General features: G+C 37.3%; 2 protein-coding genes across 2 annotated transcripts in view; one reads left to right on the plus strand and one right to left on the minus strand.

The window, feature by feature from the left end:
• Positions 1–13,084, plus strand: part of muc2.1 (mucin 2.1) — a gene marked incomplete at its 3' end in the record, with an annotated part of 45,621 nt that overhangs the window by 994 nt on the left and 31,543 nt on the right. The window contains exons 2-3 of the mRNA XM_059334837.1: positions 270–386; positions 7,785–7,886. Coding sequence (XP_059190820.1) covers positions 7,883–7,886 — 4 coding nt within the window. The remainder of the gene's footprint in view (positions 1–269; positions 387–7,784; positions 7,887–13,084) is intronic.
• Positions 416–6,889, minus strand: tph1a (tryptophan hydroxylase 1 (tryptophan 5-monooxygenase) a). The gene is made up of 11 exons (XM_059335572.1): positions 6,744–6,889; positions 4,264–4,398; positions 3,943–4,126; positions 3,746–3,846; positions 3,223–3,290; positions 2,936–3,132; positions 2,712–2,847; positions 2,495–2,621; positions 2,304–2,399; positions 1,449–1,582; positions 416–1,366 (listed from the first exon to the last, which is right to left on the minus strand). The coding sequence occupies exons 1-11, from the start codon at positions 6,831–6,833 to the stop codon at positions 1,192–1,194; spliced, it is 1,443 nt and encodes a 480-aa protein (XP_059191555.1). The 5' UTR covers positions 6,834–6,889; the 3' UTR covers positions 416–1,191.

The raw sequence follows: 13,084 nt of genomic DNA on the forward strand, positions 1-13,084 counted from the left end.
CATGAAAAGAAACGACTTAAGGGATGGATATATACCTCAAATTTGTACTTAAGTGCAGTACTTAAGGAAATGTACTTAGTTACAATTCACCACTATGTACAATCACCTAGATTAAACCCTTTCTAATATGTAGTGTGTGTATTCTACTCAGTTATATCAATGAGATTGAGAAAATAAGAGAAACAACTCTCATTATACTGCAACACAGTTTAACAACATCACATACTCTAAAATGACCATTGGATCAACACCTTTGTAATCACTTTCAGGGTCCTCACTGTCATCATTCTGCAACTCCATGATCATCATCATCATCATCTTCCTCTACATCTAGTATCCAAAACCATCCACCACCATGAGGACATAAAACAGTGACAATTCAACAGGTAACAAACCACTTGACCCACTGTGAAGACACGGTGAACATTTTATTTTTATTTTTTTAATTGTGTGAATACATATCCTACTCATGATGCCTATATTTCTTTACAGTAGAAAAATAATGTTTTGATTTCAGGAGTACTACAATTATATTCACTTCAAGAGGAGGTATTCAAAATCATCACTGTAAAATAAAATAGGTCAGGGTCCACGGGCCAAGTCTGTCATAACCAGTCAAGAAAACATTCTTATAACACCAGTTTTCACTTTCATAATTTCTTTCAACAGCACACAAAAAGGAACATGATACACACACCAAAAGTATACAAACAAGGTACATTTTGTACATATCACTGACGTGAGGAAGATTAAATGTGAAGAAGAAGAAGAATACAAAAAAATCACATGATAATATACAACAGCAGAGTTTACAATAGGATGAGGAAACCACATATGTGTTTATAAAAGTGGGGGATGTTTTAAAAGGGTACTAAAGTACCATGAAAGCGCGTCGATGTTTGCAATACAGAAGCCGATTGAGCCAGAAGCAAAACAGTGTCTCAAGGTTAAGAAGCTCTTTGGGTTTGTGCAATTAACTGATTTCAGTGACTAAACATACCTAATGTAAATGTGTTTGCAAATGTAAAAGTCACACACCATGCAGCGGGAACAACGGGGCCTTTTGCCAAAAGCAGTGCACATTCATTGTACTGACGAAGGGCGATACACAAGCAGTATCTCTACAGCGGTGCTTGGGGGTGACACGGTGAGCGTTGATGGACTGTAGGTGGATAACTTGTATGTGGGCGGTCAGACGCCCAGCTGCTTGTTCAGCCTGATGAGGGCGTCGCCGACGATGTCAAGCTCGTGTCGAAGCTCCTCCACCACGCTGTTGATGCTGGGAGTGTCTTTTAGCACATCCACACTCTGGGTGTAAGGGTTGTATCGGACTGTGAAGGGACGCTTGATGGTCTTGGCAAACTCCCTGAAACGAACATAAGATCAATGAATGATGGTAGTTGCATATAATTTTTATCTGTGTGAAGTTACTGAGAAATCAAGCTCACCTCATCTTGACTTTGGCCTCCTCGAAGCTGTCTGACACAAAGTAGACATCCTGAAATGTCGTGATGATGCATTCTTGTTTGGATGTAACTTTGGGGTCAAAAGGCATTATCCTTGCATTACCAGAGAGCGCATGCTGTAATAGAAAAACAGATGTTGTAATCATTATATGTTAACCTGAAATTAAATTAAATCCATCTCTATTTAGCTGTTTCAAATGAAAGAATAGCTCTTTATGTGATATATTGTGATTTATTACCATGTTAACGATATAGCTGTACAACTTTTTTATCTATAAGAAAGGTTTTGTCTGTTCATCTCACTGCAATCATTTTTATGGCACTAAAACTGGGTTGTCTTGCAGACAGATTGACCAAGTTAAATTTTAGGAATTACACTCCTAATATTAGAAAAAGAAATAGGATTTAAAAAAGGTAGTAAAGACAGTTTCCTTCTTTCTTTTACAATTTGCCTTTTATCTCTTAAGAAACATTGCCAAAGTATGGCAACTTCTATCCCATAAAGATGCAGAAACATGTATTCATGCTTTTGTGTCAAATATATATATAGCAGTACTCTATTGACTGGTCTTTCAAAATAGTCAATAAAAATTCTTACTTATAACGCCACTATGTTGTACACAGCAAACTGAACTGTTTGAATTACAGTCTACATAGTCCAACCTTTCTGAATACAAACGTGTGTGGACTACGGCGCAGGTGTTAAAACAATGCAACTTGCACAAAAAAGTCATGCAGCCGAATCAGCAATTTGGGAATTTGATAGCAATTTAGCATCATATAGTGAACTGAAAAGGCAAATTATTTTATTATTTGGATTGAGTTGTTTTTTTTTACCTTCAGCTCACTGATGGATGACAGCAGTCCTGCTCCATATGCTCGCAGCTTCCCTTCTTGTTTGCATAGGCCGAACTCCACCGTAAAGAAATAGCACTGAAACACAGGAGTTAACGAAAAGAAAGTGTCATGGCACTGATTTTTGAATTTGAGACTATTCATTTGAATTTGATTTGATCATTGTCACTCACTGTGGCCAGTTTCTGCACTGAGTCGTCTGAGGCTCCGAGTGAGGCAAGGCCGATCTCCTGAGAAAACTGGGCGAAGCTGGGCTCTGCTAGCAGCGGGACGTGACCCAGCAGCTCATGGCATGTGTCCCTTAATAATAAAAGATAACAGAATATTAGGAAGTAGCTTTACATGAACGCTGATGTTCCTTTTCTAAATAAAGTACTGTATATTACTCACGGCTCTGGGGTGTACAAGGGGTCGGAGCTGTGACGCACATACTGGGTACAGTGGAAAACCCGGAAGGCCAAACCAGCGAGGAAGTCACGTGGGGACAGATAACCAGCCACAGGCCGGATGGTGAATCCAGTGCGTTCTGAGGAGATAAAACACAGATGAGTAAGGGAACTACATTTACAAAGCTCAAAGGATTTTGTATGTGAAGTAAAAAACAAAAAACCTACCCCTGAGGAAGCGGGATACGTCTTCCAGCTGAGGGATGTTGTCCTCTCGAAATTCACAGTATTTGGACAGCAGTGGCAGGTTCTTCAAGTATTCCCGGCAGGCGTGGGTGGGGTACAACTTGTTGAGCTCCCTGTACACAACTCCCCAAGTCTGCACTTCCTCCTCTGTGAACTCAACACGAGGAATGGGATCTCCACTGCAACAATAGGAATAATTCTATGAATATTAAGTACCAAACATTGCAGATTTCCAAATAACCATCAAAATATACAAAAAAATCCCTCACTGTTTGAAGGCCATGGCGAGATCAGCAAAGTACTTTCGCCGTTTCCTGTAGACATTGTCCTTGAAACCCTAATGGAGATTAACATGGAAGGATATGAGAAGGCTTCACATCTAAGGAGTTTGCAATTTTTTAATCCAACTATTTGTACAAAAGCATTAAGTTTTCACTTGAAAAGATTTGCCTTGTTTTTCTGATTTAATGAGATAATTATCTAAGTCTGAAAAAAAACTTCAGAAGTTTTTTCAAAGTTTTTTTTACAGAATTAAATAGGTTAATTATCCTATTAATTCTGAAAAATTCAGATAATTATGTCATCAATTAAAATTTTTTTTTTATTTTTGCTTGAAAATTCAGCTTAGATTTCCTGAATTAATGAGATATCTTATTCCAATTTTTTTCATTGAAACCTTTTCTCTGAATTCTGTGATAAACATCTCATTTAGTCAGAACAACAGGGCAAATATATAAATATTTTTTCTCTCAAGTAAATACATTATGTTTCCATATATTTTTAGTGACATACCGGATGATCTGCATCTAAGTCTGAGCCATACATCAAGACACGGTTAGCACACTTGTCCAAGTCTGAAATCTTCTTTGGGAACCAGGGCACATTATACATATCTGAGAAGAGAGAAGAAAACATTAGTATTTTTTTTTCTGATAATACTGTCTAAATATAATACACTGGTAATACAGTTTCCGCTGGATTTTATTTACCTTCTTCATCTAGACAGGAGTTATCTGGAGGCTCCATATCCATCACGTTCACATGCTTTCTAAGCAGCTGGATTATTTCATTCAGTTGTTCGTGGTTACTGTCGCAGTCCACGAAAATTTCAAACTCAGAGTTGCGTCTTTTGGATTTTCTGGACTCTATGTGCACAAGGTTGACATGGTTTTCCTGCAAAGAAACATTGAGAATCATTTATAACATTTTATCATCTACATCTGCTTTATGCATTTTTATTCTATAATGTAGACACTGTATTCCAAAATATGAAGAAAGAGAAACTATAAGCATAATAACTTTGTCCATACCTGGAAGAGTTTGAGCGCCTTCACTAGTCCTCCCACTTCATTCTTGAGGGAAAAGATAATTGTTGCTCTCCCTTTCTCTGACGTATTCTTCTTTTCAGTGTTTTCTTCAATTTTTGTGAAGGTTGATTTATTTATCTGGAAAAATAAAGTAATGAAAGTCCGTTAGATTTGTATTTGTGTAACTGCAAGATATCATCTTCATTCCACAACTAAAAGTGTCTCTCCTCTGATAGTCATGTGATAAGATATACAAATTTTATAAATTTTTCAAAAAAGATGTACGGAAATACTACTTTAGTTAGTTTTTGCCCATAAAAGTAAATACAAAATTGCAAAATGTAATAAAAAATATTTTCCCAGTATTAATAATTGTATGAAAGCCACCCCTTTTTTTTTTTTACCTTGTTCTGTGCTGCATAGTTTCAGTCAAACAAATGGGACTCCTGTACACAGTACCCAACTGAACTGTGTGACACCCCTTTTTGAATAAATCTAATGCAGGATTTGTGCAGCTGCTATACTTGTGGCACACAGAATGTGTTTTCCAATTGCAAAAATGCATGACATAAAGTGTGTTTTATATCTTAAACAAAAATTATAAATTATCACAGCTAATTTGTTCATTTGAATAGGGTGCATTGTACTTAATGTCCCAATGTATGTTTTTAAATGTATTTAAATGTATTTAATTTATTTGTATTCATTTATTATATCTCTATCTATTTATTTTATTTTTCTAAACCGTTTTTATCGCCATTTTTTAAAGTTATCTTTTTTGCATGGGTAAAAGTTGTATGGGAGGGGCACAATGATATGCTCAAATAAAAAAAACTTGAGTGAATGTCAATGAACAATGCATTACCCCGTCATCAAACCATAACTCAGCGCAGGTAACGACGTTGCACAACTTCTAATCACTTAAGAGCAACTATAGCCACACAAACATCCTATGAACATCCTAATAAGCATGCAACAAGTAGTGGGCAGTGAGGCCGAGAGTCAATATTTCTGTCACCCTGAAAAGGAAACATGGCTCATTTCTTTACATCCTTCCTGATGAAACAGGAAACATTAAAGCATTAGATATGCATGAAGAGACGGCTGAGATTAGTGAGGTTAACCAGCCCCTCTGGTGTGTTTCAGCACCTTGGATAGCGCCTCACGTTGACTCAGGGCTGTGCGCGCGCTGCACCAGCGGAAAATTTTAAGTAATCCCACATCAGATTTTAGAAGCAGGAGTGTAACACGTAACAGCACAGAAAAACTAATCTGTTTTGATTGGCTGCCCAAAAAAAAAATCACTTTATATGCGATTCGGACGCTTAATTTTATTTATGTAATGTGAACCTACATTAATATAACATCTGCAAACTCTAATGGATTCAAACTGATTTGAAATCTGTTATATCAATTAATTTGCTGCCTACCATGTTCCGCCCTTCGAGCATTGTGTAGACAGCGCTGCATAATAGTTTTCGGTGGACCCTGGTCGGTAGTATCCCTGGCAGCATTAGTGTATCGAGACTGGATCAGGACGCTCCACGGGGTCAACTCTTTGCGTCTCGGTTTAACGAAGATGAACTTGTCTCTGTCTCAAAGAATCGCCTTACTGGAATCCCGTTTAGACAGCGGGGAAGCCTATTATTAGCTCCCTGCATGTTGAGATCTTAGCAGACATTAGGCAGCGTTTAATCACTGCAGCGCGTAATGAGACATGGTTTTACGCACACTTGTTCATCCTCAAATACTTAATTTACTTCTCGCCATGTCAGTTAATGCAACTTAATCTATACACTGCTTTAAATGTGTTTTACATATGCACATTAAAAGTCCAAGTGATTATTCTAAATTTAATCTGCAGTTAAGCCTAATTACAGCTGCGTAATTTAACCCACGTTCCTTTTTTTTCCTCACTGCGAGATACGTTTGTTTCACACTTATTTCCTTTTTAGATTTAATTTTGTTTTTGCAACATTACTGTTTCAGAAAAGGCCTAACATCCACAAAGAAGCCTGTGTTTAAGATGTATAAAAGTTTGCAGGTGAAGGTCACAGACACAGTGGGATTGTCTACTAAAACTGCAGACGTTTAGTCACAGTTTAAAGGACAATTTTACCTTCGACTTGTTGATTATTTGGTGTATTGTTATTGCATTTTTTGCAGCCTTGAAATGGAAAGACACGCATATGACAAATATTTCAAAATAGTATGTAATGTGATCTATCTACATATAGGTTTCTACTTCAAAAAAGTTATAAGATTCTGTGGTATCCCACTTTAACCTTCTTATCCCTTTGACGCAAATTACAGAAGCCTGTAACAAACGGCTTAAATTAATCTGCGCTGACGAGAAACAGGAGGCTTATTTATTAAGACCATTGCACCGATCTCTCCATCACGGTAAAAAAAAAAAAAAATCACTTGCAAAATAAACTTCTTCACCTTTTTCTACTTTTTCCTTTGTACCAAAAAGGTCTTACCTCATTGTTCAGCAGCTTCTCTTCAAAGCCAATGTTCATGGAGTCAAAAGATCTTCCTCTACGTGGTCCCTCGTTTTTGTTTGAGTACATGTTAAAGTGCTGCTGTGTTATTCGCCTTTTTATGTAGGTTCTTGAAGGTTGGATTATCTCAATAACCTCCGCTATGTAAAGTGGGCTGTCTACCCCGACAAGCAGTGCGCTTTGCTATTTAACCACGGAGAGAAAGAGGAGGGGGCAATAATCTCACCCACAGGAGCAAATGGAAAAACAGCCGCACGGCTCACGTCATTAGGGAAAAATCTTTTATTTACCTAAAGGCCTGAAACGGCTTCAATGAGATCAATCACGAATTCAGATTTTTATTTTAAGGGAATACTCAATAGAAGTGTTTTTAAAATAGATATTTCTATTTTTTAAATTAGATATTTCAACTTGTTGAGGACAAAAGTTCTTTCAGCAGTTGTCATAATAAAACATATACAACAAAACTTATGTTCTATTTTTTGTTTTTGTGTCATCTGTAAGCATTTAGTGGTTAAAACCAAATCTGGAAAATGTGCCCTCATTTAGTTTCTGATAATTCACACAAGCAGTTAATTCTCCTTTGTTGACACCTTTGGACTAAGAAGAGGTCAAGGTTTAAGAGGATTCAAGCCCACCTGCCTTCATTGTACAGTGATCCAAACGTGCCCCCCTTTTTAAAATCCTCTGCACTGTAAGCACCTCTGGGCTCTCGTGCACATAGCATACATAATCTGCATGTTTTTTTTGTCTTTAACACCATGAGCCTTTTAATAAGATCAAGACAATCAGTGCAAAAAGCTTTGGAGGCCTCTGCAAGCAGAATCAAGATGAGATGAGGGAGCACTGGAAGAGACTTCATTACTTTAGACAGATAACACCACTGTTCCCTCTAAGCTTCAGTCACCTCACAAGTAGGACAGGTGAAATGTCTTTGTCTGCTAGCCAGTACCTTTAGCTCCTCGCAGCTCTAATGCTACTAATGATACATGTGGCTGATGCACATGCTGTTTGTCTCAGGTGGTCCTGGCCTGTGTAACCCGTGATGCTTTACACAACAGCGGAGGCAGTGAAGGGCACTTCCTCTTCTCTGGGACTGAATCCAGATCTGCTCTCAGATGAGTAAGCTTTCATTAAGCAGTCATGTTTTAAAACAGTTAAGCATTTTAACTAATCATGTGGGCATCCAGTCTGTACTGGCGGTCAGTGTAGGCCAATAAAGGGATGGTTAGTCTTTTTTATGTGGGTTTGCATTAAGTTCTTATCCGTAGTCAGAGTATTAGCTACAGTAGATGGCAGTCAGCATGTCCCCAGTTTGAAGAAGCAGGCAGGAGGAGAGAAGCAGAAATTAATCGATGTAAAGCTGGGCAGCAGCAACCCCCCCCCCCAAATTTTTTTTTATTAATTTAAGCATACGCTATATTTAGAATATCTCCATGTTTACCTTGCAGTCAGACAACCCTTTCCGATGGGTAACTAAAGCCGTTGTTTATCCTCTCTTCAAAGCCACCAGCCTCCTTTGACAAAAACAGTAACTTTAACTCACAGAACAAGACAGTTGTTGGTCTTATGCTGCCTCCATCATTTAGTTTGTTTGTGTTATAGTGAGACTTTGAGACTTTCCTCTTCACAGAAACGACCCCTATGTTGTTTGCACAGCAGCTTATGGCAACCCATATTTACATTTATTTTTAGGCGGCGCTATTGAGTGGCTGTTGGGAGTTATGATGGAAATGAAGGAGGAAGTGAGGATATGTGGTATAAAGAATGAGAAAGTCCACTTTGGGTGGACTAAAGGGGCAATGGATGGTTCAAACAAACACAGGACTTTTACCCAGGAGACCAGTGTTCATGTTCCCAGTGTTGCCAAAAGTCAGCATTGTTCTTTTATGTTTGAAAGTATATTGTTTAACTTCCATGTATAGTTTTGTCATGTTTTATTTCACTAGCAAAACTACCATAACTGTAGAAAGTATGTACCATAACTACCTCACGTTTTCTCTCTGCCCAAGTCGAACCATGTTGTTTTGTTTCCCAAACTTAACCAAAATGCGACCCTTTGACAGAGTTAACCAAAACGGCAACTGTTACGTTATGTGTTGATCTTCTGCCACAGGTAAGGATGCTGATTTTGGAAAGTCTCCTGTTGGGCTCCTGTTGGCCTTTGTGTTTGTGTGGTTTGGAGGACTTCACTTCGGTGTTTTAAAGGGTTCGCTAATACACTAACTGTGGATATGAACAGAGGAATCAGGCTTTTACTGTACAAAGAGCCTCTCCAACAGTGACTGCATGTACCAGCATGTATTGCTCATGAAGTTTACTATGGTTTACCCTCCTTTAACATCACGAAAGCATGAGTGAACATGTTTGACTAACTGTTGGCTTAAGCTCCTTATCGCCTCCACCTACAGAAGGCAAACAGTTCCGCTTTAATGTGCAAACACAATAAAAATTATATCAGAGCTTCAAAATACGACAAATGAACAATAAATATACAGTTGAAAGGTCAGCAGGAACAAAGTGTGCCTCCAATTTATCGCTGCTTAGATGAATGGCAGTGTTTGCACGAAGCATTAAGCTCTAATAACCTTACGATAGCATCAGTTGTAGCCTAAACTTCTGATTCTCTGTCTCATTTTCTCTGAGGTGGATAAAACAAATGTGCTTTGATTTTGACGTGTCATAAAATATAAAGTGGCTATTCCATACTGTCCTCTGCCTGTATGGATTAAATGTGGCTGTCTAAAAAGTCAGAGAAATAAATGAGACTTCTTTCAGACAAACTCTCTTTCTGTAGTTCTGCATCTATCTATTCACACCAGAATACGTCAGTGAATGTCACAAGTAGTTAACCACGCTGCTGCTGCTGCCTGAAGCAAATACAAAGAGCATTGTGGACCTTATACACATGACTAATACACAGAAAAGGGTTGAAATGATTTTCGTAGAACGGTGTTGTTGCTCTGTCATTTACCAAGAGGAGAGAAAAGGCAGGGGAAAGGACAAAGCCTCCTGAATGGTATGGACGTGGTATTGTTCCTCATTCAGTAATGAACATCTCCTTTCATGAAGCTGCCTCACAGCAGCATCAAGCACATCAAAATCTACTTAGAAATACATTTCACAGACATGCTGCACACGCTCTGGCCTTGTGTTTGATCTCCTCGTGTCCTGACAGCTCCTGGATCACATCTCCTTTATTTGGCATCAGAGGTTCACAGGCTTACAGATTTTAACTGTGAACCAATAAGCACACTAACGCTTACATTATACTTTTATTATATTAAATAAACAACTAGTACTGTCTTTTATTTTTCAGTGACGGAATTTAACTAAGTACACATACTCAAATACTGTTAGCACAAATGAGAAGAAAATGCACTTTCTACATCGACTCCTACTACATCTCAGGGGGAAATATTGTACTTTTACTGACTTTACTTAATTTCCATAACTGAACCACTTGATTTACTACAAACCTGATTTTTAAAAATTGGATGCTGTGTAATATGACAATAAAAACATATATTGTTATAAATTAAATTACCCAACAGTTTATAAAAGAACAATAACAGCTAAAACATGGTCATTGCATCAATCAGTTGATTGACAAAAAAATTAATTGGCAGCTATTCTGATATTCAAAGTCCTTTTGGATGTATTATAGATATTTATACACATAATATATAGATATACAAGATTTGCTGTGTTTCCCTTTTAAATATTTTAATAATTTCAAATTTGGGCTCTGGGTAATTGTGACAAAATGTCTCACTATTTTCTGCATTTTTGCAAACCAAACAATCAATCGATTCATAGATGAAATAATCAATTAAAAAATTAACAATCCACAGTTGAGTTTAAAATAAGCTTTAACTCAGCCAATTAGAGCAACATAATCCTGCTTTTACATTCATTCATGAGTATAAATAATTTAAAAATATTATATATAACACTACTTTGAGGACTTTAAGCCCAAGCTCCTGATTATACTTACATAGTTTTACTCAAGCAGCATTTTTAATGGAGGACTTTTACTTGTAACAGTGTTTTCACAGAGTGTTATTAGTACTTTTACTAGTGTAAAGGATCTGAATACTTCCTCCACCACTGGACGTGGCGTGTTGTGCAGCTGCTCTCCAGCTCCTCAGAGGGTAATTGACAGAGATGCTTTAAGCCATCGAGTACCTTTGCAGAGGTCAGAGAGTGCAACATGAATAGGATGGCTCAGTGTGGCTGTCCTGGCCTAAGCCTGTGTGGTGTGTGGCCTCTGGATAATTACAAAGATCATATAATATGGCATGTAATAATCTTTTTACCATTTATGCTAAAGGCATTTTTTTTACCGTTTTAAATACATTCTGAACACCAGCAGTTTAAATTATAGCAGAAATATTCTTCCACCTTGTACTAAATTGTGCACACTTTGCAAAAATCTGTATATTCATAAAAAATACATGTGCATAGACTATAAACTTTATATTCTTTTGCTAGTTACAGCTGAACTCAGTTCCACCCAGTATTGGTTTCTTTCACCTCCTCAGAAGGCTCTCCATGCTCTATTGCAGTCAGACAACGAGAATATTCCAAACATTCTCACCTCTCATTACTGAAACATAATCCACTTATGAGGAAAAACCAGCCATGGAAAGGCTGTTGTAGTGGTGCCAGGCCACCCAGTCAACCAAACTGGTCGCCTGCCAAGCATGCTCACAGAATATTATTTAACAGTTATTAACTTATATTTATATTAATATATTTACTATTCCAAAAAAAGCCTTGCACAAGCTCTTTTTTTCTGATCACCCTCTGCAGGTTTTTGTAAATGCTGCGTATCAGACATGTCTGAGAGCGTGAGGGCTTCACCCATGTCTGCCAGTCTGTCCCAGTTCTGTTCACTTCAATCAGAGGGATTTACTCACAGTGTCTGAGCATCAAGCTGCAAGAGCTCTCTCTGGCTAATCTCACCCCTGGTACTAAGAAAGTGCCCAGCATGAGCTTTACAGTGTATTAAAACTGCAGTACATCTCACTGGGCATTTGGACGATAAATAAGACTAAACATTTTCAACGTATTGATTTGCATCGCAGATTAAGTGTTACAGTCACACAGGAATACAGCACATAGGTTTGATTGTTGTTTAATTGTTGTTCAAAAACCGTATTTTTGTTTTTATATGGATGATGCAACTGAGTTAGCTGTTCATGTGTGAAACATTTAAACTGGCTAAAACCAAATAAATACAACATGAGACTATAAATGCACAAACACTGATTCACACATATTACTAGTTACTTATTACTTTAATAAATTCTGATCTTGTGAAATAAAAATTCTAAACCAAAAACAGTGCAATTGTACATTTTTCTTCAGCAAACATAATAATAACAACAACAACAACACATAAATGCACAAATGAATATATGAGGGTAGTAAAGATGGGATTTATTTGTAATAATAATCAATAAAAAAAGAAACATCAGTATAGTGTGATCTATTTGTATGGTAGCCCATTTTGGCCAATGTGACTAAAAAAGAGTCAATACAACAAACTTAATGGAAATAATGAGTATCCACAATTAATGACAAAATATTGCAAAAATAATGAATAAGTATTAGTTTTAGAAAGTTTCTTATTTTTTTTAGATACTCTAAGTCTAGGCTTCCATTATTTCCATTGAGGGTTTTTTTTTTCTTTTTAAACATTTTTTTTTTTTCCTTTAAAGAAACCATCTCAGTCTCATTTCTACTTGAGTGGGATGTTCAGTCTCACTTTCCACTCCTCTCTGGTGTTATTTGAATTTCCAGTGAATTCAAGGTCTTCTCACAGCACTTCATCAACAGAGTTGCAGTCTTTCACCTGATCCTGAGCCTTGTTTGAACAACTAACTAATCAGAGCCGTGAATGGTCCGCTTACGTACACTTCCTGTGGCAGCACTACATCTCTTTAATTAGCTCCAATTCTTTCATTGCAGAACAAACAACAGCATATGCCACTTGGTGACAGGCGTCAGCGGTACACAAGGACAGGACAGAGCTGCACCCATAAACACCTGCCACATTCAAAATAGAAATGTGATATGTGCTTCAAAAGGGTCACTGAAAGTCATGAGCATTTCACCTGGAAAGTGTGTTTTGATTATAAATTTGGTTAGGTGATCATTTAAGAGGTCTGTTAACATTACTTTTGTACATTTACATGATTTCTCCAATAGAAGCAATTCAAAACATACTTTTGAAAAAAAGGCAGTTTTACACAGCATATAAAAAAAATGCCTGCCTTTTCTTGCTAACGGTTTCTTACAAATCAAAGGAAGCA

The sequence above is a fragment of the Centropristis striata genome, chromosome 6, assembly GCF_030273125.1.
Source record: "Centropristis striata isolate RG_2023a ecotype Rhode Island chromosome 6, C.striata_1.0, whole genome shotgun sequence".
In the NCBI taxonomy this organism is placed as follows: Eukaryota; Metazoa; Chordata; class Actinopteri; order Perciformes; family Serranidae; genus Centropristis; species Centropristis striata.

Bases quoted from the DNA above. Each gene is read 5' to 3' on its own strand.
- tph1a (XM_059335572.1), bottom strand. From the start codon at position 6,833: ATGTACTCAAACAAAAACGAGGGACCACGTAGAGGAAGATCTTTTGAC. The intron at 2,400-2,494 runs GTGAGTGACAAT...CCTGTGTTTCAG, and splicing joins CAGTGCAGAAACTGGCCACA to TGCTATTTCTTTACGGTGGA. The intron at 1,367-1,448 runs GTGAGCTTGATT...TGTTCGTTTCAG, and splicing joins GAGGCCAAAGTCAAGATGAG to GGAGTTTGCCAAGACCATCA.